Source organism: Corythoichthys intestinalis, chromosome 4, assembly GCF_030265065.1.
Source record: "Corythoichthys intestinalis isolate RoL2023-P3 chromosome 4, ASM3026506v1, whole genome shotgun sequence".
Classification (NCBI taxonomy): Eukaryota; Metazoa; Chordata; class Actinopteri; order Syngnathiformes; family Syngnathidae; genus Corythoichthys; species Corythoichthys intestinalis.
In genome coordinates this window covers 21,565,429-21,593,103 of record NC_080398.1, presented here as the reverse complement: position 1 = coordinate 21,593,103, position 27,675 = coordinate 21,565,429, and the positions used below count along the sequence as shown (strand labels likewise).

General features: G+C 39.0%; 1 protein-coding gene across 5 annotated transcripts in view; it reads right to left on the bottom strand.

The window, feature by feature from the left end:
• Positions 1-6,919: 6,919 nt before the first annotated feature.
• The window catches only part of cadm4 (cell adhesion molecule 4), a 468,758-nt gene continuing 448,002 nt past the window's right edge, over positions 6,920-27,675 (bottom strand). For 3 of the 5 annotated variants that reach the window (XM_057833338.1, XM_057833337.1, XM_057833340.1), the window contains 2 exons: positions 21,327-21,455; positions 6,921-14,772 (listed from right to left, as the gene is read on the bottom strand). In XM_057833338.1, the coding sequence (XP_057689321.1) occupies positions 14,663-14,772; positions 21,327-21,455 (239 nt within the window). In that variant the 3' untranslated portion in view covers positions 6,921-14,662. Of the gene's footprint in view, positions 14,773-14,916; positions 14,993-21,326; positions 21,456-27,675 lie in introns of all 5 variants that reach the window. The other 2 variants (XM_057833339.1, XM_057833341.1) reach the window with 1 other exon arrangement.

Here is a 27,675-nt window from a genome sequence, read left to right as displayed (position 1 = left end):
GTTGAAATTGTTAAATTCAGTTTTGTTGTTGTTGTTTTAAGCATTATGCATTTACATTTACTGGCTGCCTTATTAGTCAAACCTACAAGATAACGAGACTAAATACAAAATATATTTCAAGAGACAGACATTTCATGGTTGTTTGGTTATTTCCATCTGTTCTCGTCACCCCTTTTTCTTGATTCAACCATTCAGCTTTCTCTAGCCCAGTGATGTCAAAAGTAGGCTGGAAGTGGCCCGCCAAGGGGTCCAATTTCATAGGGGTTGTTTGGCCTGACAGGAACATTTTAAATATTTGCAAGGTGTGATCAGTCAACTAGATGTTGTCAAGATTTGGATGTCGAAGATGAAATCATAAAGGATGGATCCAGCAAAAGTATGATACCCTGGGATCTGTAATTTGCACAAACTTGTCATGTAAATGACAACACTGTTTCATCGTCATAATAAAATTCAAAAGTGAATATAGATTTACAGAACGATAGCAGATATTCAGTGAATTTATTTGCAAAATGGGTGGGGTAAATTGTTATTTTCAACTTATTTGGCCAAAAAGTAAACTTGGTCTGGTCCACTTGAGATCTAATTGCTGTGAATGTGGCCCGCGAACCATAATGAATCTGACATCCATCTTGCCCCTTGTGTCTTTTCCAGGTATGCCTTCATATCTTGTCAATATATCTATATTTAGTTCCCTTCTTTCCTTCAGTCTGTTGGTTCATTGTTGCCTTCAGTGAGTGACACAATTTCCCCCATCATATTAAGTGTTGTTTCTTCGGTTTCTCGGTTTAAAGTAGGGTTGGGAATCTCTGGCATGAAGCCGATTCGATATGTATCTAGATACACAGGTTACGATTCGATTAAAAAAACAATACATTTTCAAGGCCGAGCGATTGGTACGATTTGATACAGTTTAAGAACGATACGGTTCGATACAGAGTGAGAACGATACGATAGTAAACATTTGTTGTGTGTGTTCGTACAGTATTTTAAACATATAAAAAAAGATTAAAGATTAAATTAAACAACAAAATTTCATACCAACCATACCTCTCTTGAGTTTCCAGTTATTTCTACAACTCTGATTTTTCTCCGATAGAGTGATTGGAACATATACTTCTTTGTCACAAAAAAACATTCATGAAGTTTGGTTCTTTTATGACTTTATTATGGGTTAACAGAAAAAGTGATCAAATCTGCTGGGTCAAAAATATACATACATGGATCTGAAAAAGCGAATCATTGACTTGAACAAATCAGGAAAGTCACTTGGAGCCATTTCAAAGCAGCTGCAGGTCCCAAGAGCAACAGTGCAAACAATTGTTTGTAAGTATAAAGTGCATGGCACTGTTTTGTCACTGCCATGATCAGGAAGAAAACGCAAGCTATCACCTGCTGCTGAGAGAAAATTGGTCAGGAGGGTGAAGATTCAACCAAGAATCACCAAAAAGCAGATCTGCCAACAATTTGAAGCTGCTGGAACACAGGTGTCATTGTCCACAGTCAAGCGTGTTTTGCATCTCCATGGACTGAGAGGCTGCCGTGCAAGAAGGAAGCCCTTGCTCCAAAAACGGCACCTTAAGGCTCGACTGAAGTTTGCTGCTGATCACATGGACAAAGATAAGACCTTCTGGAGGAAAGTTCTGTGGTCAGACGAAACAAAAATCGAGCTGTTTGGCCACAATGCCCAGCAATATGTTTGGAGGAGAAAAGGTGAGGCCTTTAACCCCAAGTACACCATGCCTACCGTCAAGCACGGTGGTGGTAGTATTATGCTGTGGGGCTGTTTTGCTGCCAATGGAACTAGTGCTTTACAGAGAGTAAATGGGATAATGAAGAAGGAGGATTACCTTCAAATTCTTCAAGATAACCTAACGTCATCAGCCCGAAGATTGCGTCTTGGGCGCAGTTGGGTGTTGCAACAGGACAATGACCCCAAACACACATCAAAAGTGGTAATGGAATGGCTAAATCAGGCTAGAATTAAGGTTTTCGAATGGCCTTCCCAAAGTCCTGACTTAAACCCCATTGAGAACTTGTGGACAATGCTGAAGAAACAAGTCCATGTCAGAAAGCCATCAAATTTAACTGAACTGCACCAATTCTGTCAAGAGGAGTGGTCAAAGATTCAACCAGAAGCTTGCCAGAAGCTTGTGGATGGCTACCAAAAGCACCTAATTGAAGTGAAAATGGCCAAGGGACATGTTACCAAATATTAGCGCTGCTGTATGTATATTTTTGACCCAGCAGATTTGATCACTTTTTTCTGTTCACCCATGATAAAGTCATAAAAGAACCAAACTTCATGATTGTTTTTTGTGACAAAGAAGTATCTGTTCCAATCACTCTATCAGAGAAAAATCAGAGTTGTAGAAATAACTGGAAACTCAAAAGAGCCATGACATTATGTTCTTCACAAGTGTATGTAAACTTTTGACCACAACTGTATATGACCGTCATTTTGTTGGATGGGATTGATAATAAAATAAAACTCCAGTGACAGACAACAATAAAGTGCAGTAATTTAATTACTGTATTTCCTGGTGTTTTGAACACAATAGGTAATTAATTTAAGTGCAAACTTTCAACGTAAACATCTTACAAGCAAAAAATATTAATTATATGCAGCAGCTCTAGAAAAAAAAATTAAACCTGCTGGTGTTATCAGAAATAAATAATAAATTATGCTTTACCACTGGTATAACTGGGGGGGAAAACATGGCATTTTAGACAGGCAGGTCTATAATGATTACTTTAACCTTATACACAGCAAAGTCATTCACTTATGCCTATGCTTCCACATTTTTTTTAAATTCCTCATCACCGTCTATATCTTTTTTGAAGGGCAGATTTTTCTTGAGGAAGATCAATTGATCCACATGTTCATGTTTAAGGTGACTGTGTTTCGTGGAAACAATATGCCGCCCTTTCCACCATTGTAGTGGGTAATTTTTAAGGGTTAAAAACTCACGATCTCTGTACCGCTTCACACTTCACACTAGCTCTGTCCCATGCGAACAGATCTGGCTGCCTTCGTCACTTCAAAGTCCGACTTTTGTTTTCCGGGGTGTGTTGAAAATCAATCGCTGCACGTTGCTGGCGTGGTGCGCAAACCGTCCATTGTTTTAGCATGATGCTTCGTTGCCACTACTAGTTTCGTTTTGGGCGGTGAAGAAAACGCTACGGCCCGTGCGGTACAGTGGTTTTGTTAGCTATCGCATTGTTATGACACGCTCGTGATGATCGGGTAATGACGGCGACTACTAGCGGTTCTGCCGAAATGAATGGGAAGTTGAGGCAACCACGACGGCGGTCTCAATCTAAGTGCGCTGCGTGGTGAATGACACAAGCGCAGCATGTGAGGTAAAAGCTATATTATTATCATATTAAACAGTGCATTGAACTAGGCATTAGAAGCCGATTCTTGTGCTCGCGATAGCCGAATTCTATCCCTACCATCGGTTCATTGAATATTTAATGGCTAATTACTGTCGAATGATAACTTTACGATCGATACAGCTGTATCTCTCACCTGTAAAACCGAATATCTGGTCATATCGGTTTATCGTTCTCAAGCTTAGTTTAAAGATTGTTCAAAACTATTTTTTTCCCAATTTTGTTGGCCAACGTCTTTGGAATATTTCCTTTCACAACCTCCTGAATGCCTGTCTTGGGTCCCATCTTCCCTGTGTTTTGGCCTCGCATAAACTCCACCTTACAAACCGGCATCTCTAACCATTAGAACATTGCACACTGCAGTATATATAATTTCTGCCAGCGTCAAAAGATACACTTTTGCCTTTTCCTTTGACATAAAGCATATCTTATCTTAAAATTATTTTTAATAAATATTTTTAGCAGAGCTGAGTCAGAAAATAGCTTGTGGTTCATGGTGCTAATGTGTATTTATGGCTCCACTGCATCATGCTACTAGCCAATGATTCTGGACTGCAGATGAAAATCGGCTATCTGCTAATTCTGATGTAAACATCTTTCAGTGTTCTTGTTGTAGACTCTCTAATAAAATATGTGGCCATACAACTAATTAGAAACAAATAAACAACAGAAATTTGGCTTACCTTCTATTTTCTGTACTGATTGTCTTCATTAAATTGGTAGGTGAGCCGGTGCCTACTCCTGCTGATGTCGAGTGCACAGCTGGGTAATTCTGAACTGGTTGCCAACCCCAGGGTGTATAGACAAAACAACTTTTCAAATTCACATCTAAGAATAACATAAAATAAAAATAACAGTTTGTGGAGATGTTGGGAGAACCAGCAAACTACAAACAAAGGGCTGGAACTCAAATTTCAATCCAAAACGGAGTTCTAGGGTATCATGCTGCTGACTTTGGGTCAAATAATTCACAATAGGAAAAGTAGTTTAAATGTTTTAAAGTTTTTTATTTTTTTATAAGCGCATTAGTCACAGACTGGATAATGATTCAAGGTAATACTATATATTTATGACTCTAATGCATCATACTGAGAGCTTACTGAATGTTTCGATCACCTTATTCAGCTAAAGCTCCTACATTGGATCTCATTAGGCCATGCCGGTATACCGAATAAGTGCAAAATACTAAGTTCTCCCTTATATTTTATCACTTACAACTGCCAAGACATACTTTTTAAAGCTAAACCTGTGAAAGTGAAAGGGGATAAAACTATAGATTGTTCTTGCTTCACCATTCAATTGTTCTGTCTGCTTTCAAAGCTCTCGACTTCCTGATTATGCTTCAACACACTCAAGTCGATGCCACTTTAAACACATCTCACCAGGCCCACGTCGCTTAAATCAGACAGCCTGCACTTTCCACAATATCCTACTTAAATGTACGGATAGGTACACATCAATGATGTAAAGACATTGAGATTGGCCGTTGCATCATGTTTACGACAACTCATACAAATGAAATACGATGGTCGTAAATGGGAGCCTTTCGCAATTGGCTCCAACAATTGCTCACAGAAGTGAATGAGGCGTTCATCGACTTGACGTTGTCATTATCGCCCGCATTATGTCCTGCTCACCGGATGCCATAAACTCAAGGAGGAATATGCGTTCGCTTCTAGTCAGGCTCTCTCATGTCTATCGATTAGACTCGTCGATGACTGGGCTTGCTGTGGTTCAATCACATCTAAAAGCTTAATGCTTGTTGTTTTCAAAGGCCCATGAATGACCCGTTTGTCGGAAATGCTCGAGAAGACGTCATATGGTACTGGTAAACTTTAAAAGGCCAGGTGCAGAGGACATCCGTACAGTGCTGGCCAAACATATTCGCACCCCTGCAATTCTGTCAGATAATGCTAAATTTCTTCCAGAAAATGATTGCAATTACAAATGTAATAGTAATATCTTCATTTATTTTGCTTGCAATAAAAAAAAAACACAAAAAAGAATGGGTTCAAAATAAATCATTATCATTTTACACAAAACTCCAAAAATGGGCTGAGAAAAGTATTGGCACCCTTTGAAAAATCATGTAATGCTTCTCTAATTTGTGTAATTAACAACACCTGTTACTTACCTGTGGCACATAACAGGTGATGACAGTAACTAAATCACAGTTGCAGCCCGTTAAAATGGATTCAAGTTGACTCAACCTCTGTCCTTTGTCCTTGTGTGTACAACATTGAGCATGGCGAAAAGAAAGAAGACCCAAGAACTGTCTGAGGACTTGAGAAGCAAAATCGTGAGGAAGCATAGGAAATCTCAAGAATACAAGTCCATCTCCAAAGACCTGAATGTTCCTGTGTCTACCATGGGCAGTGTCATCAATAAGTGTAAAGCCCATGGCACTGTGGCTAACCTCCCAAGATGTGGACGGAAAAGAAAAATTGATGAGAGATTTCAACAAAAGATTATGCAGGATAAAGAACCTTGACTAACATCCTAACAAGTTCAAGCTGTCCTGCAGTCCGAGGGTACAACAGTGTCAACCCGAACTATCCGTCGGCGTCTGAATGAAAAGGGGCTCTAGGGTAGGATACCCAGGAAGACCCCACTTCTGACCCAGAGACATAGAAAAAAAGCCAGGCTGGAGTTTGCCAAAACTTACCTGGGAAAGCCAAAAATGTTTTGAAAGTATTTTCTGGTCAGATGGGACAAAAGTAGAGCTTTTTGGGAAAAGGCATTAACATAGAGTTTACAGGGAGAAAAACGAGGCCTTCAAAGAAAAGAACACGGTCCCCACAGTCAAACATGGCAGAGGTTTCCTGATGTTTTGGGGTTACTTTGCTACCTCTGGCACTGGACTGCTTGACCGTGTGCATGGCATTATGAAGTCTGAAAGTTTGAAGTCTGTGTTTTTTCATTGCAAGCAAAATAAATGAAGATATCACTACCAAAGCATTTGTAATTGCAATCATTTTCTGGAAGAAATTGAGCATTATCTGACAGAATTGCAGGGGCCCCAATACTTTTGGCCATCACTGTAAATTCAGTTCCGCACTTGTTTTTAAAACGTTGCCTAGTTGTGAATTTCTGTAACATGGTAAAAAAAAATTGTATCTTTTTCTTTCAAAAATTGAATGCTTGGCAGTACAACTGTCAAAAAATATCAAACTACTTGCTGTCTGTTTGAACTAAACCTCTGTAGCAGAAGACAGGTTTTTTTGTGAGTACGTAGGTGGAATATCAAAACAAAAACTAACATTGACCGTGTTGGATTTGTGAATGAGACTCAGCAGGTGGGAGATACTATAAACGCAGTTCCCATCTTAGTTTTGTTTGTGGTCTTTTTTCTTTTTCCGAAGTGATGGAGGTACCAAGAACTGGATTACGTCACTTCTTACGAAGGGCCCACGTCCCAAATGAACCTCCCACCACTGAATAATTATTTTGACAACTTTGTCATTTTTCTCGACTTTTGCGGTGTTTATACCGTTTTTTGAGTCCAAATTGTCACATGGTGAAGCCCACTGGGAAATAGATGAAGGACACTTGAGGCTTGAAGACAAATAAAGGGGCCATATCAGACCTTTTATTAGCTATCCATCACGCTAGTCCTGATAGGATTGGCTACCTTCAAATAACATCATAATAAACTGCAGACATGTCTGCTGTTGTGCTGTCAACTCATGTCGCCAGCTGCCTTGCGAGTCCATTACTTTGATTGCTGCTTGACAATCTTTCTTTATGACAGGCCAGCATGGAGGCCTTCCATTGATCCGTCACCCTAGCGACCTCCGCCCGCTTTCAAATTTAGCTCTGCGTACAGATGGACGTGTTGAGTGCTTGACGACAAAATCGAGTAACGATCGGGCGCGAATTTAACAGTAGCTATTTTTGCTCCTTGCCTTCTTTTATCAGCTTTATGATTCATTAGCAGCGCCACGCTTCCGTCGGCTTTGTTTACTCGCAATTGACAAGCTCCACCGCCTTCCACGTCTTTATCTTCAGCCTTGAGCGCATACGACTTGAAAATTCCCCATCGATTCAATCACGTGCACCGTCGTCTCCTGTTGCGTTTTCTCGGCTTGGAAAACAGCACCTGCTAATTACAATATAAAAAAAAAAGAACACCACACAGATCAGTTATATATATGGAGTCTTTTTTTATTTTCTCGTGCTTTGTAGCTTTCCCCTATAAAGAAATAGCTATACTGTATATCAACCATGACACATGGACACCGAAATTAACAATGAAAGAGAAGGAGAGGCAACATCTAGGCACAGGAGAAGAAGAGGGAGAGAAAGAGAACTACCTTGAAGAGCGCAGGAAAAGTCATGGGATAAAAAGAAGACAGCAACTGTTCTACATTAGAATTAAAAACAAAGCATAAGAAGTGTACAATTCTTTTAACATTTACAATTTTCATAATAACAACGTCAATAATAATAACAGTAACAACAATCATATTCAAACAAGAATAATTAATTTAGAAAAAAAATCGATAAGACCTCTGGTTTTTACACAGGAGTATTAGGGCCACACTCGAATGAAGAAAAAATAAATAAAACAGTCATAAAAATCCATGCAATATGCCATTATGCTGTTGGAAAACTTTTTGGGGGAGAAACTGGAAAAATGCAATATGAGGGAAATCTTTTTTTTTTTTTTTTTGGCAGGAAATTTCAATTGCGAAACTAAAAAGCTCTCTACCTAACATTTTGGTAAAAGGATTTAGAAAAAAATAAAAAACTGTATATCTGAGCATGAAAAAAATTACAGAACGTGTTATTACGTAACAGTCTGATACCAGCAGTTACCATATTTTTCTCTAAAGATCATTATTACTGTATTTTTTTTACTATAAACAACTACTTTACCCCCGTTTTGAAACCAGCTGTTTATAATCCAATGCATTTTATGGATTTTTACAATCTGGTGAGCTGCATGTCAGCTGGTGTAAATATCCCATAACACACTGTGCAAGCCTGCAGTTTATAGTTCCGTGTGGTTAACACTTATGTGAAAAAATTAGGACACCCTGTGAAATATTCAGTTTTTTTATTAAGAAATGTTCACATATCAATGTCTGATCATGTTTTTCTTTATCGCTGGAAAAGAAAGTGATTTAATTGCAGGTAAACAAGAAAAATTAACGTTTCTTTACTCATTAAACAAAATATATCAACAAAAATGTATATTCTAACTGAGGAAAAAGTTAGGACACCCTACCAACTAATACCTAGTGTTACCCCCTTTGGCTGAAATAACTTTAGTGAGACACTTTTTGAAGCCGTCTACCAGTCTTTGACATAAGTCTGAAGAAAGTTTGCCCCACTCAATGCAGAATACTTTCAACAGTGACTGACTGTTGAAGTGAGAGAAAACAGCATGGTGAGATCAAAGGAGCTGTCTGAGGCCGTCAGAAAGAAGATTGTAGACACATATGAGTCTGGTAAAGGATTTCAAAAGATCTCAAAATAATATAAATTCCGCTTTTCCATTGTCCGAAAAAAAGTGTACAAGTGGAGGACATTCAAAACAACTGCCAACAGCAGTCCATAAGATGCTAAAAGAAGTCACCAAAAACCCTAAAATGTAATCATGGGACCTACAGCAGGCTCTCGCTACTGTTGATATGAAACTGCATGCCTCTACAATCAGTAAGTCACACAAATTTAACATTCATGGGAGGTGTGCAAGGAAGAAACTTTACTCTCCAAGAAAGGCCAGACTGAAGTTTGCCAGAGTGAATGGAGACAAAGACCAAGACTTCTTGAATAATGTTCTTTGGACAGATTAATCTAAAATTAAATTATTTGGACACCAGAACAGAGGACATGTTTGGCGTAAACCCAATACAGTATTTTAGGAAAAAAACCTCATACCAACTGTGAAGCATGGAGGTGGAAGTGTCATGGTTTGGGGATGCTTGGCTACAGCAGGACCTGGCCAGCTCACCATCATAGAATCCACCATGAATTCTATCATGTATCAGAGAGTGCTTGAGGAACATGTGAGATCACCTGTGAAAAATTTAAAGCTGAAATGAAACTGGACCCTGCAACATGACAATGAGCCAAAACATACCAGTGAATCCACCAAAGACTGGCTGAAAAGTAATGGAGAGTCCTGGAATGGCTGAGTCAAAGCCCAGATCTTAATCCCATTGAGATGCTGTGGGGTGACTTGAAACGGTGTGTACATGCCTGAAACCCCTCAAACATCTCACTGTTGAAAGTATCCTGCGTTGAGGAGTGGGGCAAACTTTCTTCAGATCGATGTCAAAGACTGGTAGATGGCCACAAAAAGCATCTCACTCAGGGGCGTTACCGGGGAGGGGCAGGGGTGGTCAGCGCCCACCCACGGACACGCTCTACCCACTCAAAGAAAACAGGATGTAGTACTAACGGCAGTCTGGGCACCGCGTATGGTATCTCATTCATATAGTACTGATGTGTTCTAAGTTTTAACTTTGCGTTGTTACCTCCTCTTTCACCTTAAAAAAAATGAAAATGAAATGAAATGCTGGTTTTGTTCCCAGGGGGCGCAACACACATTTACACATATTTTGAATGTTTTTTTTTTTTTTTTTTTTTTTTTTTTTTACATTTTATCAAAGTTTTCACCAGTGTTCACCTGGCTGTTGAGTTTTGAAGCATTTTGGGGGGGGGTCTAAGTAGGGCTCAAAGCGTCTGCGGGAAAAAGAATGACTGCGGGGGGGGGGGGGGGGCGCTTGGCACGACATAGTGTATTTGGAATTTGTCTTTACACTGTATCAAAGATTGCACCTGTCTTGACCTGCCTGCCGATTTTGGTGCATTTTGAAGCATTCTAAGAGGGTCAAATTGAGCTCAAAGTGGCTGCGGAACAAAAAAAAAAAGTGTCACCTGCATGTTTCTACTGTTCAGTTATGGATGTGTTCTAAGTCAAATAAAATCAAATCAACTTTTAATTGTTTAGACCAAATCAAAACAACAGTTATCTCAAGGAGAAAACAAAACATGTTTTAATGTGCAGTAGCCCTAAGCTGGATTTCGACCTACTTGGGCATTGTAGTCCCCCCCCTCAGGTAAGACTAATGCCCACCCACACCTGGCATCCTGGTAACACCACGGATCTCACTGAAGTTATTTCAGCCAAAGGCGGTAAGACTGGCTATTAGGTGGTAGTGTGTCCTAACTGTTAATGCATTTTTTGATATATTTGGTTTAATGAGTATAACAATGTTGTTTTTGTTGTTTACCTGCAATTAAATCATTTTCTTTTCCAGTGATACAGAAAAACAAGATCAGATGTTGAAATGTGAACATTTCTTAATAAAGAACTGAATATTTTATGGGGTGTTTTTTCACATGACTGTATATATGTTAATCTGTTAAATTTGGTGGGTGTGGTATATAGTCAAGTGTGCCTTATAGTCCAAAAATTACGGAACACATTATTTCAGATTAAATAACAAACTCATTGTGACTTTCTAGTACTGTAACATTATATATTTTTATCTTTTCAGTGCGACCCTAATACACCTTAGTAGGTTTCTGATAAAGACATTTTTTTGTTTGTTTTTTTCTTTTTTTTTCTTTAAAGATCACTGGACAGTAGTTTGTTCGGCTTTGCGCCTCTATAGGCTAATATTCTGTTAGTATAGTATAGTTTCATAATGCAATAGTAAACAGTTTGTTCTCTCTTAAAAGTTTAATTTACGCATCTGTCACTTTTTTTTATACAAATAAGGAATTCAGAGATATGTATACTCGTTTTGTCAACATGTTTACATATGAGTGAATGTTTGCGTGTGTGTGTGTTGTAGCATTCAAAGAGCTGTTTTTTTTTGGTCTCATCCAGTGTTTTGCCTTCCCCTTTTTCTTGACCTTCCCATTAAGATTTCTAAACCCTTTTTATCCCCTTAATGACATTCAAAAATAATTAAGCCTTTCTTTAATGTCATTGTGAGTCATATTCCTTTTCGTCTCCGTCAGGAACGCGGCTGGACGCTAATCCTTTCATTCTAGGGAGTTGAAAAAAGCGGAGACGACAAGAAGGCTGGGGAGATAGAATGGACGGAATAACAGAGGCAGGGAACTCAAAAGAAAGACAACTGCCTTTCCCTGATGTGTTGAAGAAAAGAAATCACTTAACCCCCCAGCAGGAGAGTCAAACAAGTCAAAAAGTATTGGTATAGAGACTTCAAATCGTGAAATAGACATGCAGCAGTCCGTTCACAAGTTAGTTTAATTCGTTCCATGACCACGCTAAACATTATCTCAAATTATCTTTTCCCATTGCAATGAATCTCACAAAATGACCAAAAATCTAAATGTGTTTTTTGATAAGAAAATCAGAATGTAAAGAATTCAATATCTCTTGCTGGAAAGGGTACATTATACGTTAACATTAAGTATTAAGTTAGCTGGAGGCAAACTTGTGTAGTTGTTTTTTAATACACCAAATGAATTTCTCTTTGTCATATGTTCAGTTTTACAGTAAACTTCAACTGGGAATTTCTATTTTGAAGAAGCAAGAAAGAATTTCTTACTATGTAAACTTGTTTCAGTAGAGTTAAGTTCACTGCCCCCACAGCAGGGGTCCCCAACCGCCGGGCCGCAGACCAGTACTGGTCCGTGGTGCATCTGCTACCGGGCTGCACAGAAATAATAATTTATTAACGACTGCATTCTGGCCAAATTAACTTTGGCGTGTGCCCCTTAACACACCAATATCCTTGACTTAAAAAGCAATTTCTGCTCTTGCACTCCTCTTGTATGTGGCGGAAAACACAGACAAGACTGAAAAAGCAGTTTCTGCTCTTGCACTCCTCTTTAAAAGAAACTGTTGTATTTTATGCCAAAACAGCTGTTGTGTTTGATAGAACAATATGTCTATATGCTGCCATAGCAGATTCATGGCGAATTACGCCCCCAAACTATGATTAATTTGTCCGTTTTACCCTGCAAACCCCTGTTTACATACGCCGCACAACCGTTTTTGTTTCAACCCAGCCATGAAAACAAGGTAATTATATTTATTATTCAAAATGTCTGCCATATTTAGCTTATTTAGCTATCATTAATTGATGTCTTATATTTTGATTTAAAAAAAAAAAAAAAAAAAAAAAAAAATTATTCACTCGCATATTTTTAACTTTTAAACAAATTACGTCACAGTGAAAAAAATGGCGTCTGTAAAAAAGTCACGGATATCTACTTCATAACTATCGCTAAATTGTATTTTTTTGTCACTGTCGCATTTTCCCTGATATCTTAGATGATAAATAATCGATCCAAACAAAGAAAAATTGAAGAAAAAAAAAAACAAAACGTTTAAAAGGGTAAATATATGAAAATCTTGATTACTCCTTGATGTCTGCGATTTCTGCATTACGACCATTGTTATATTACCATGTTTCACCCATAAAATCCCCCCAAAATCCAGCTGTGGCCATTCAAAGCTGTGTCTTGACACTGAGTGATACATGCGACATGGAGTTTTTGGATCGAAACAAGGTAAGTACGCGATATTATCTCGTTAAATTCGTGGCGTCTGTAATTCTGCTCTCGCGTGCTCTCACCTCCAGATAGGGTTTTGCTGTTTAAAAAACATTAAAAAAAAAAAAAAAATGCCCAAAAATGTTCTTCCCCAGAAAATTTTAAGCTTTCCAATGATGTATCACACGTGCATATCGGACAGTGATGAAAATTGGGGGTCTCAGAGCGGAACTTCAAGTCACCTGAGTGTTTTCCGCCATATCTATGTGCGCTTGTCCTCGATAATGATGTATGACGTAGGGCGGGCGCATCACATTTGTTCCCGGAAATAATTAGCCCCCACACTAGAATGACTGAAAAACAGACGTCTTTGGACAGATTTTTTACGGGGAAAAGGGCACCTGACGAGCCAGAAGATGAGCCTACAACCTCGAAGAAAACAGAATCTATGGTACTTCCCAATCACTAAAGACCCACGAACTGCGAAGGACTGGATTCGTAACCCGTATGTGAATAACCCGAGTGATTCGAACATGTCTGTGCAACAGGAATATCAGCTTGTAGAGATCACAAATCACGGCGACCTTAAACGTACATTTGAGACAACAACTCTACCGAGGTTCTGGATTAAAGTCATTTCGGAAAATTCTGACATCGCTAGGAGAGCATTGAAAACTGTGCTCCAATTTCCAACATCGTATCTTTGTGAAGCGGGCTTCTCTCACTCTCCCATTTCAGGACCATCTCGTCTAAACGAAACAAGCTCAGGCCTCCCACTAATTCAGTGGGTGAGTTGTATTTTCCCTGCACTTAACACGACGGGGCTAAAAACAAATGTTATTTTATATTTGCTGTATTTTTCTGCTGCACATTGCCGGTGTTCTGACAGATTTGGCATGCGCGTAAGGTTAAAAATGACCACGAATGCAGTGATTCCAAAGTACACACTACAAACTTTCTTTAAAGAAAGGAATATTAACTTACGTTTGCCATGTTAGCCGCACACAACAACTGCACGAAGCTCTCTCACTTAACGACTTCGTCGTGTCGTTAAGCATTAATTTACGCCATTTTCGTGCTGCACATGTATGTTGATGTATGATAGAGGGCTTTTTTTCACCGCCACAAAAGCTTTAGGAGCAAAATTTTATAAGGGTGCAAAATTTGATAGAACACCGGTCCGTGAAAAAATGACCCCAATCACACCGCTCCTTGGTGCAAAAAAGGTTGGGGACCCCTGCCCTACAGTGCTCACATCTTGAATTTTTGCTCGAACAACGGCTTGTATCTTCCAAAACCTGAAAGTTGGCTCACTCCTAACTCAAGGCACCACTGAATTAGGATTTTTTTTTCCCCTCCCACAATTTACAACACTTCCGTTGTGTCGATCTAAGTCAAAAGACTCACTTCTTGGTTAGCAACCCAATGTTAAATAACACACAATAGGGATGCTTTTAAAATTGGCTGCGAAATTACTGCCATTATCTGCCACTTATTATTCAGCCCTGCGCTTCTTGAAAGTATCTTTGTGAAAGAACACCAAACCATTTACTATTGTTAGACTCCTTTTACCATCTCGGATGTACAGAAAGCATTTTGTGTAGCCTCAAATGGCTCTCTACGGTCTCATTCTATTTAAAATGTGGGTTGGCTTTTGTGTATATAGTTAATTTCCAAAGTGTGTGCGCGTGTATGTATGTACTGTATGTATATATGATGTGGGATTTGGGGGGGGGGGGGGGGGGGGGCACAGGGATGAGGTCAGAGAATGACGAGAGGGCTACAGTAGGTACTCCTTCTTGCCCTGGCTGGCATCATTGCCGTTGAGGAAGGCCTCCTGCACTTCGCCGTGTTCGTCCAAGCCGCTGGCCTCGTGGGTAAGGTAGGAGCCTGGGTGAAGAGAAAGAGACAAGAGGTGGGGGGTGGGATATCGGGGGAGGAGAGGGACGGTTAAGCGGTGAAGCGTCATGATCATAGCCCATGCAGCATTATACCAAAATCTAACCACAGCTCCTGCTGTTGACGAATTTGTACCTGATGGGTTAATTCATTAGTTTTAGTGGTTTGGGTCAGTACCAGGCAAGAATGGGCTCTCGGGTGCGGTACGAGCCTACCAAATTAAAAGCAAGGGTGTATGTAAGAGGAGTTAAATAGCGGTCGGAAATAGGCAGGAGAAGGGAGGGGGAATAAAAGACAAGAGGAGACAGGTAGAGAAGATGGAGTGGGAAGGTTAAGTGTTGTATCACCTACAAACACATTTAAAAGGAAACATACTGTATGTACATTATTTGAAGTTTTTCCATATTTGATGAAAGGTCACTAGCATTGTTCAGTCAGACAACTCAAAATATAAAGAGTGACAAGACACTTTAAGGCCACTACGCTAGAAAACCCTGGTGATTATGTCTCATGCAAATGTAGAGACAAATACAGTACATATATGATATAGTGGCAGTCAACAATTAAGCAAGTTGCAAAAAAGAAGGACATGGACGAAAATAAAAGTGAGGAAGAAGATAAAAGGTGGCTTAAATTACTCAGATGCTTTCTGGTGAGACGTTTTGCAGTTTTATACTCTAACTGATATACTGTATATGGAATTATAAATATAGTTCAGTAACGTGATTCATGGCCAGCCTTCACAGTCAATTAGGAGTGGACGTTCATCACGTCAATGGCAATGAAGGAGATGAATATGGTTATTCAACTTTGGGCAGTTTACATGGCGACTCTGCCACACAAAGACGCAATGACTGAGTTGCGGACTCGCCTCGCGTGCATATCGTGTCGGCGAAGACGAAAAATTCTGAATCCTGCCTCCAAAGTGGAAGAATCTGATTGCAGGGGGTTGAGGGGGGCTTCCTCGGCATGCATATCAAAGGCTCCTGCGGCGCGAGACCGCGTCGTTAACGTCAGCACTCGTACACGTCACATTGGGCGTGCGCAGCGGTGCTACTAAACATTTAAAACAGCAAATATGGTGGAATGTCAGCTTTAATTTACTGTTTTAATAATATTTTTAAATTAAATATGTTGAACGTTTCAATTTTTGCGCCTTTTTGAGCAAAAGAAAAATGACATTGCTTCGAGTGGGCGGGCATATATTTTTGTTTCTTTGTGGGATCAAAGTGCATCATTCTTTGTGGCCCAGTAAATCTGCACTGCCCCCTAGGGCCTGGCATGAATACTACATCGTTTTCATGCGGAATCGCGACATTGTTCAAATGGAGACGCAAATGCAAATTTGACATTTTTCGTATTCTCGGAGAGTCACCATGTAAACGGCCCCTCTATGTGTCTTGTATTTGTATGGTTTTGTGGCAGCTGGTTCACTTAAGTAAGGCTTAAAAACTCATAAATGTTTTATGCTAATTTGACAAAATATAACATGGTAATTTATCAAAATTGAGACGACCAGATGTTCAGCAGGAATTGACATTATTTTTTCTTCCCTTCCAAATCTATCCTTTTTTTGTTTTTCTTTTCTGTGAAAACCATGAAATAAAAAGTACAAAAAGTAACCTGACAATGCCTCACTCACAGACAGCTTTGCAGCTCAGAAAAAACAACATTCACATGGTTGTGTAATTGCACACTTGAAGGGTGGGCTGGCACGCAAGAGACCCAATTATTTGTATACAAGCTATTAAAAAGTCATTTTTTCATAATATGTCTCCTTTAATAACTAGTTTCAACATGTGCACAAACACATGTGCACATGCAAGCACACACATCACCTCCTTTGTATCAACATTCTTAGTGGACGGGGCTGATAGTCAGAACAAAAGCCATGATGGCACTCACCATGTCCCTAAATTGATTGGTCGTTATGATGGGGACCTACATTGATTGGCAGTGGAGAAGAACAGAACATTAACTGGCAGCTTGTCTGGCTCTCGAACAGCCTGATCATTTCTTACTTGGCAACTGCCAAGCATAGTTAAAGGCTGCCAACAGTGGGGAGGAGAGAGGTGGGCACTTAAAAAGATGGGGAGGTTTATTTTAATGGATGAGCCTTAATATACTAGCATATAGTCATAAAACACAGGGACCACACTTACGTTCCTCATCTCATTCTGTCATGCACTATCCTCTGCAAGGTTATCCATCAATAGCCTGTGCCAAGAGCCTCTCATCAAAATAAAAGAACTTAGATGGAGGTGGGTTTAAATATATATATTTCATAGTATGTCAAAATAATACTACAAGATTATTGTGTGTATAGTATTTCTGCAGCTAGCGTTATGGTTTCAAGGGTAAGATTATGCTATTATGCTCCACTTAGTGACTTTTATAGTGAATGGGCAAATGTATTTACTGTCATTGTGTGCATGTAAATGACCAGAGAGATTTTTCACAATAACTCTTACGTATGTGGGTAAATGAAGAGACAATTGCATCAGAGTAGGGGACAGACATACTCAAATAGTATCGTGTATGCGTGCGTTCATGAATCGGCAGATGTTTGGGTTTTATGTGTGCGCAAATGGAAAAACAGTTTTGAACTTTCTGCTTGTGTGTGAGACGATAGGCAGTTGAGTGTGGTATGCTTTTCTGTGAATGGTCAGGCATGGTTGCAATGTTATGTTTGTGGTGTGTGAGTTGATGGACATACAGTGAGGAGAATAAGTATTTGAACACTCTGAGATTTTGCAAGTTGCGAAGTTGTCCTACTTAGAAATGATGGGCGAGTTTGCAATTTTCATAGTAGGTGCTTGTCCACTGTGAGAGACAATCTAAAAAAATCCAGAAATCACTGTTTATACTTTTGTAACAATGTATTTGTATTATACTGCTGCAAATAAGTATTTGAACACCTGATAAAATCAAAGTTAATATTTGGTACAATAGCCTTTGATTACAATTACAGAGGTCAAACATGTCCTGTAACTTTTCACCAGTTTTGCACAGACTGCAGCAGGGATTTTGCACCACTGCTCCACACAGATCTTCTCTAGATCAATCAGGTTTCTGTGCTGTAACAGAGAAACACAGAGTTTGAGGTTCCTCCAATGAATTTCTATTGGGTCTACTGGTTGTATGCTTCAGGGCATTGTCATGTTGGAAGACCCAGTTACGAACCATTTTCAATGCTCTAACTGAGGGAAGGTGGTTATTCCCCCAAATCTCACAATACATGGCCCTGGGCATCCTCTCCTTAATAAAGTGCAGTGTTGAGTCCCATGTGCAGAAAAACACCCCCAAAGCATAATGCTACCACCCCCATGCTTCACAATAGGGATAGTGTTCTTGGGATGGTACTCATCATTCTTCTTCCTCCAAACACTGTGAGTGGAATTAAGACCAAAAAGTTCAATTTTGTTCTCATACAGTATGACCACATGTCTTTATCCTATGACTCCTCCGCATCATCCAAATGGTCACTGGCAAACTTAAAATAGGCCTGGACATGTGCTGGGTTAAGCAGGGGAACCTTGAGTGCCATGCATGATTTTAAACCATGACGTCTTAGATTAATACCAAAAGTAACCTTGGACATGGTGGTCCCAGCTTCTTTTAGGTCATTGATCATCTCCTCCTGCGTAGTTCTTGGCAGATTCCTCACCATTCCTACAATCACTGAGACCCTACGAGGTTGATCTTGCATCGAGCCCCAGTTGGAGGGAGAGTCATGTTTATCTTCTTCCATTTTCTACCAATTGCTCCAACGGTGGATCTTATGTCACCAAGCTGCTTGGCAATTGTCCCGTAACCCTGTCCAGCCTTTTAGAGGTCTACAATTCTGTCTCTGGACAGCGCTTTAGTCTTGACCATGTTAAGAATTGGAGTCTTCTTGATTGTATAGGGTAGACAGGTGTTTATATCCAGCTAACCGCCTCAAACAGGTCAAAATGTCAAACTCAAAAAGTCTTACCTCCACTCCATTTATCATAAAAAAATCATACACTGTGATGTCTGGATTTTTGTTTTCTTTAGATTGTCTCTTACACTGGACAAGCATCTACCATGAAAAATTCAAACCTGCCCATCATTTCTAAGTGGGAGAACTTGCAAAATTGCAGGGTGTTCAAATACTTATTTTCTTTACTGTATCTTTGTGTATTTACAGAAAACATATTCAAATACAATGGTACCTCTACATACGAAGTTAATTCGTTCCAGGAGCTTGTTTGTAAGTTGAAATAGTCGTATGTCGAGCAGGATTTTCCCATAAGAATATAATTCCATTAATTCATTCCACAGCCCAAAAACCTATACTAAATCCTTAATAAATACTGCTGTTACTATAGCATATAGCAATTACAAAGAGCAAAACAGATAAATTATCACTAAAAATGAGAATAACAATAATATAATAATAGCAATAATAATAATACCTGTAATAATGTAACGAATCGGGTTCTAATTTGGCAGACTTTTTTTTGGTGTACCTGAACGCACCGCGGGGCTGACTTTACTTTCTGTTTCGATCCTGGTGTCAACAGCAGTGGACTCGAGGCGAGTTGATGGAATGAATGATTAGAAACCTGATGAAGCTGGCGATTTCTTTGGTGATGTTACCACAATAAGAATTGTCACTAGAGTTGTTCCGATCATGTTTTTTGGTCCCGATCCGATCCCGATCGTTTTAGTTTGAGTATCTGCCGATCCCGATATTTCCCGATCCGATTGCTTTTTTTTTTGTGCTCCCGATTCAATTCCAGTCATTCCCGATAAATTTTCCTGATCATATACATTTTGGCAATGCATTAAGAAAAAAACAATAAAACTCGGACGAATATATACATTCAACATACAGTACATAAGTACTATATTTGTTTATTATGACAATAAATCCTCAAGATGGCATTTACATTATTAACATTCTTTCTGTGAGAGGGATCCACGGATAGAAAGACTTGTAATTCTTAGAGGATAAATGTGACTTTGTATATTGTGACTAAATATTGCTATCTAGTGTATTTGTTGAGCTTTCAGTAAATGATACTGTAGCCATCTTTTCTGCCCAAATGCATGATGGGAAGTGCACCCATGACTGTGCGTAGTTGTACCAATTGATATATCTTCTCTGCGTTGGGAAGTAACATAGAGTGTTAAGAAAAAGATCAATTACTACCTTTCTTCCCCACATTGCTTCCCACGATGTTTCTAATTGTAGGGAGAGGGATTGTAAGGCTTTAGCCAATTAAAATAAGGTTCCAAAGGCTGCCAAAATGCACTCTACTCATGTTACACTGCCTTTTAGCGTTATATATAGGTAAAACGGCGCCATTACAGATTGAACGCGACAATGCGTGAGTGGGCCGTGCAGCGCATGTATTAATTGCGTTAAAATATACGTGATAAATTTGAAAAAAAATTAATTACCGCCGTTAACGGGATAAATTTGATAAGCCTACCTTAAACCTAAACTAAAGACTCTGGATGTGTGTAACATATTATGTCTGTAACGTTAAATACAATTAGAAAACGATTTATTTAAAAAATATATATATATTACAAAAAGGCATGTCCGATATTTTTTTGCCAATTCCGATACTTTGAAAATGACGTGATCGGACCCGATCGATCGACATCTTTAATTGTCACCCTAACTCATAAACTGGCGAATGGAGGAGGACTGCCGGCAGAGATCGACATTCTACGGCACTATTGTCGACGCAGTTCATGGATGCACATACCATGCTTATATTTTGCTATCATTCACAGCTTCATTTCAATAGTAAGTGTCACCTTTTCTTTTTTTCTCCACCTGCACTAACTTTTTTGGATCCAATGCTGATTTCTCTCACAAGAAAATCAGCCGTGCGTCTGACTTCCGGCAAAACAAACTGCGGAGTTGTCAAAAATCGTCGTATTTCGAGCATGTTTTTACGTCAATTTTAAGTCGGATGTCGCAAAGATCATGTGTCGAAGCGATCGTATGTCGAGGTACCACTGTATTTTGTTATTGAAGGGACGTCTGTGCGCGTTAGTGTGTATGTGTACCAGAATCAATATTATTGTAAATGTATTTAAATTATTTTGTTTCGTGTGTATGTGCTTGACATTGGACAGAATGTTTAAAAGTGAGTGGACAGAAAAATGTGTGCATTATGTGTGCATGAAAGGACTGACAAATTTGCATTACGTGTGTGGGTCTGTTTGTGTATGTGAATGTAGACATATTTTAGTTATGCATATGTTGGGAAAACAAAGTTATGTGATTGTACTGATGGATGCTTGTGCTGTATGTGTGTGAATGTACAGACAGATGCTTGTTTTACATGTGTGAACATGAATAGGTAGACAGATGTTTGTTCGATGTGTGTTTGTGAATGAGAATATAGATAGTCTAACAACAAAATTTAACGTGGTGGTAGTTGTCGACAGAAATGTATCCCTTTAGAGTCAATGCTGGATGTTACGTGTTTATTGGTTAATAACATTAAAATCAAACATATGCTCATTTGGCATCAGGTACACGTGTTCTTTTGCTTTACCTTTTTGGCGCACAGAGCACCAGATGGTCACGATGAGCACGCAAATTACGGTGAAAACCAGTAGAGCCAGAACGCCTCCGATCACCGCGTAGGGTACGGCGCTATGAGTCTCCACCACTGCACCGGGATCTATGAAGACACAAAAGATGTGAGAGGGAGCGGTTTATATTAATTAGCTTTAATATTAGTGGTATGTAAGATTTACAGTATTAGGGCTGTCAAACGATTAAAACTTTTTATCGAGTTAATTACAGCTTAAAAATTAATTAATCGTAATTAATCGCAATTCAAACCATCTATAAAATATGCCATATTTTTCTGTAAATTATTGTTGGAATGGAAAGATAAGACACAAGATGGATATATACATTCAACATACGGTACATACCGTATTTTTCGGACTATAAGTCGCACCTGAGTATAAGTCGCACCAGCCATAAAATGCCCAACGAAGAGGAAAAAAAACTATAGAAGTCGCATTTTTGGGGAATATTTACTTGATAAAATCCAACATTTAGAACAGATATGTAATGTTGAAAGGCAATTTAAATTGAAAATACAATACAGAACAATATGCTGAATAAGTGTACAGCATGATAATGTTACATGATGCATGAATAACGAAATGCAAACGTGGCCGGTATGTTAACGTAACATAGCTATTAAGAGTTACTAAGATAACTATAGCTTAAAGAACATGCTAACAAGTTTACCAAACCGTCAGTGTCACTCCAAAACACCAAAATAACGTATGAAATGATATAATAATGTGTTAATAATTTCACACATAAGTCGCTCCTGAGTATAAGTTGCACCCCCAGCCAAACTATGAAAAAAACTGCGACTGAAAGTCTGAAAAATGAAGTACTGTATTTGTTTATTATAACAATAAATCAACAAGATGGCATTAACATTATTAACATTCTATTAAAGTGATCCATGGATAGAAAGACTTGTAGTTCTTAAAAGATAAATGTTAGTACAAGTTATAGAAATTTTATATTAAAACCCCTCTTAATGTTTTCGTTTTAATAAAATTTCTAAAATTTTCAATCAAAAAATAAACTAGTAGCTCGCCATTGCTGGTGACAATACTGTAACTGTACACAATTCTCATGGTGCTGAAACCCATAAAATCAGTCGCACCCAAGCGCCAGCAGAGGGCGACAAAACACCAAAAAACACAAGTAACAAGTGGACATTACACTGTGCTGTCATTTTAATCTGTTTGAGCGGGGCAAGTGTGTTAAATGCTTCAAATATTTTAACGTGATTAATTTAATAAAAAAATCACCGCCCGTTAACGCAATAATTTTGACAGCCCTAAGATTGATATATTATACTTATAAATATTTGTATTTATTTGCTCTTTAATGGAGGAATAAAACCTGTGAGGAGTGGAGAAAAGTAAAGAAGTGATAGAATAGAGGGATGGGAAAGTGGTTGAAAAAAAAAGGGAAGAAAAAAAGCACCCAGGGGTGAGGAGACTGGAGATAAAAAGTCAATATCTTCCACCCAAGTTACATTATCACCTCTCATCACTCCCCAACTCGAACGGCGCACTGACAGAATGGGTGAGAAATAAGGACAGTGAATAAAGCAAAGGCTACGTTGGGCCTTTAAAAACCATTCCAGTCGAGCACCTGTGAAGAGAGTGCAATGCATTTTGAATGAAGGAAATTTTTAAGGTGTTTTTCAACCTCCCCCCCTATCGTGGCCGCCCGCCTGGGAAATGGAATCATCCACTCAAGATGAGTGAGGGAAGATAAAGAAGTAAAGAGCAAGTTGAATCTTGCGGCATTTTGTTACATCGCTCATGCTGACCTTTTTAGAACATTCAGCGTATTGGGGATTGAAAAATAGTAGCAGCATAAACTGATTTTAAACCCACCAATTTGGAACCCATCTTCCAAAATATAAGGAACACCTATCTTCTTATGTGATCGGATAGATTATTACGATAGCTACCAGTGCTAAAGAGCGTAATTTAAATGGCAAACATCCCTTTGCCACAGCACATTGTGCGTTTTAATAAAAAGCACCACAATGTTAAATAAGACAACGAAAAGACAGTACTTTTTCGGTTGGGTTGGTCAGTTGTGAGCATCTAATTTTGATTTTGTGTGTTAAAAAAATAAACTATGATTACACGTTTTGCCACTTCCAATCTCGGCAGGGATCTACATTACAATTGGTCCCTTTTCTTTTTACTTCACAGTCAAGTAGTTAAACCTTGGTCTAAACTCCAATTTTGGCTCATAACACAAAGCTGCAAAACAACAATACAAGTTTGCAGAAATTAAGGTGCATCTTGGACTTCAAAATTGTAATAACGGGTCACATCCATCAGCCACTGCACAACGCTTTCAAGTAGGGGCTGTCCTACAGTCCGCTTCAGTTATTCGCAGTCGGTCGCATTAAGTCAACACATGCAGGGATCCAATGACGGATTTAGGTTGAAAAAGTACAAAAGCTGAACCGCATACAAACAGGAAGGATTGTCTCAGGAGTGATTTGTTCAAGGATTCAAGGTAATTATTGTATTTTTTATTTTTGACAACGATAAGAAAGTACTTTTTAGGTTGGGTTGGTCAATTGTGGGCATCTACTGTAATTGGGATTTTGTGTGTTTGACTGGTCATCCCATTAAAAAAATAAAAATAAACTATGGTTACTCGTTTTGCCACTTCCAATCTCCGCAGGGATCTACATTAGAATAGGTCTTTTTTCTTTTTACTTCACAGTCTAGTAGTTAAACCTGGGTCTAAACTCCAATTTTGGCTCATAACACAAAGCTACATAACAACAATAAAAGTTTGCAGAAATTAAGGTGCATCTTGGACTTCATAATTGTAATAATGGGTCACATCCATCAGCCACCGCGCAACGCCTTCAAGAAGGGGGCTGTCCTATTGTCCGCTTCAGTTATTCGCAGTCGGTCGCAGTTAGTCAACACATGCAGGGATCCAACGACGGATTTAGGTTGAAAAAGTACGAAAGCTGCATCACATACAAACAGGAAGGATTGTCTCAGGAGTGATTTGTTCGAGGATTCAAGGTAATTATTGTATTTTTTGTACCATGCATGCATTTTGAAACGTTGTGAAAAAAATTAATGGGCGAAATTAGCCGCTACAGCATTGGCATTATACTTTGCAATATTTATGTAAAATAACTGCTAACAGCACATTTTTTTTTTTTTTTTGCTTTTAACCAAGAATCGAGACTGATTTACGTCCATATCTATAAAGAATTCAGGGATTTAAGCATTTATTCACAAGAATTTTGAAAGGAAAAAGCTAAATAAATGCTAACTGCACGTTTTGTTTTTTTTTGCTTTTAACCAAGAATCGAAGCTGTTTTACGCCCATATCTATAAAGAATTCAGGGATTTAAGCATTTATTGACTGTTTTACATCCATATCTATAAAGAATTCAGGGATTTAAGCATTTATTGACAAGAATTTTCACCACAAAAGCTCTTTGTTTACGTATGGCGGCCGCCACATGGACTGACTAGCATTGTACGTCAACATATTAATGTAAAATAAATGCTAACTGCACATTTTTTTTTTTTTTTTTCTTTAACCAAGACTCGAGACTGTTTTACATTCATATCTGTAAAGAATTCAGGGATTTAAGCATTTTTTCACAAGAATTTTCACTGGAAAAGCTCTGTTTACATATGGCGGCTGCCACATTGACTGACAAGCTACAGTAGCATCGTACTTTGATATATTTACGTAAAATAAATATTAGCTGCATGTTCTTTAAATTTTTTTTTTTGCTTTTAACCAAGAAGCGAGACTGTTTTACGTCCATAACTATAAAGAATTCAGGGATTTAAGCATATATTCATAAGAATTTTCAACAAAAAAAAGCTCTTTGTCTGTGATTTCACTCGGTCAGCTTTGACGGCCACGCCACAATGCAGGCCCCCTATTAATCGGCCCCGCGCCCCGTGTCCCTTCAATACATTATGAAGTCCATGGTTGGACTGGACTTGCTTCCTTGTTACCACCGTGGGCATAGAAGTAGGGGGAAACATGAACCTGATTACCCTTTCATTTTATGGTTATTTTGTTTTTCGTTTCAAATTAATTGGGACTTCAAATTAATTGCTTTCATAATCTATTTCAAATATATTGACAAACATAAATCTAGAGAACGGACTTAAAAATCACATTTGCGCAGTATGGAAAAATTCTTTAGTCCTCCAACACCAACAGCCGACAAGTGAATCAGCCGCTATTTTTATTTCGTGTCAGTCAAAGATAATATTGGAGCGGCTGAAAAAACACCAAATGTCCGCTGTGGGTTTCTTGAGCTTTATTTGTAGAGCATGATGCAACATGGCTATTATGGGCCATACCGACACCAAAACAACCAAACGAGCTAGTGTGCTAACCTGAGCCACGTGATGTATTTAGGGACAACACGGAAAAGTCAGTGTTTAAAGAATTCGACCAGTGACCAGCAGAACACATGCAACTTACTTCATCCATTTTTTGTTCACACTTCTCATGCACTTGCATTGATAGGGGCCCACTGACCGGAATTTGGTCTTACCAGCTAACATCTTGTATTGCACAATGCTCCAAGGAAGAAACATTTGGCGTAAGGAATCAACATTTTCTGGAGGTTTTGACAGTACTTGGCAGAGTCCTCATTTGAGTGTTGTAAGGTTCATTCTTTTTTGGTTGTCACTTGATGTAAAAAGTCTAACATTTATCGCAATAGCTAATTTTCCAACATTACTTCCTTTACTCGATTCTATTTTAATCCACCGCCTAGGTTCTAAGATCTGCTGTCGATGCCCATCATAAAGGAAACGTGTTCATTTTCTCAAGTGCCAGCATCGACTAAGCGGATGCGATCACACGGCAGCTTCATTCCCTGTGACTCTCTTTTGACATTTACACACATATACACAAAGCAAGCCAATAGGATCTCACTGCAAAAGAAGGTGGCTTCCTCTAAAGAATGACATCCACGCTCTCTCTTTCTGCCTTTAGTTTCCTTTTAGGTGAAAAGAAAGTACAAATGAGTTTGAATGCCTAAATAGATGACTTGTGTACAGTATTGTGAACACGCACAGCATATTGCAATGTTGCAATTTATATAGAAATATACCTTGTATAATTAACCAGCTGTGTTTTCAATCATACATGCTCAGATTGTACAGGGGAAGAACATTTGGGTGGAAAATTGAGACTAGCTCATCATTATCAGTACTTTTAATAAATGTACTATATTTCAGTGATGTGCCAGAGATTGTTTTCTAATGTGAAAAGTGTGTCTAGCTTCAATTAAAGTGGCTGTGACACGAAAAAAGCATGTTTATTTTATAATGCACGCGGTATTTTATGCTCCTGAATGAAACGGACCACTTGGATGTGTAAAGAGGCGATCGATATATTTATTCGATTTTTTAAATCCCACACTACGTAAATGAGAGACTTCGGCTTAGGTCTTGCATGGAGGAAGAGGGTGCTGTGACATGTACGGGAGAAGGAGTCCTTTTCAGTATACAGTTGTACTGTTGTACGAGAAGGACTAAGGATTCAGCTGATTTTGCGGATAAATTTGTTTCTTTTTCGCATCACGCCAGCCAAACGGCTGCAGAAAAATCTTGCTGTAGGAGGGAGAGGCGTGTAAGCCTTTTTGGGGTTTCAAAAGGTTCCCATTCACCGGTGGATACTGGCAAAAACAAGCCCTACTACTGTGGGACCATGGGATTTATGAGGAAGTGAGTAAACATCGTGTTTTGTATTATGTCAAATACTAGGATCATTTTAATATGTAGGTGGCTTGCAATTTGTGGCTGACATGCTCCTTGGCCACTCGGCCGACGACTATCGGCTTGTCGCAATTCCCCCCGCCGGGAGAGCACTATACTTGGCTTATTGCCCTCTTCATGTGCCGGGTGTTCCTTCAAATTTTCCAATCGATCAGAAATTGTTACTTTATGTTAAAAATAGTCGCAAATACAGTGATTACAAAGTAAACACTACAAACTTTCTTTAAATAAAGGACTACGTACGTTTGATCATGGATGGGCATGTAAAAAGCTCTCCTCATACACATATTGCTAGCACATGTACGCTGCATAACAACTGCAGCCGCCCTCCTATGAGTCTCTCGCTGTTTATGACTTTGCCGTGTAGTAAAGCATTATTTTGCCGTATTTGTGTTGACCATCTGGCAGCTACACGCTCCACCGACGTCAGCCGGTTTGTCCGGCTGTCATTGTCCAGCTGCATCCCCGCAAACTAACCCTCTGCCCTCAGCAGGGGAACGACGAGCTCTAACTTGACAACCTCGTCGTCATGTGAAATGTTCCGGGCTA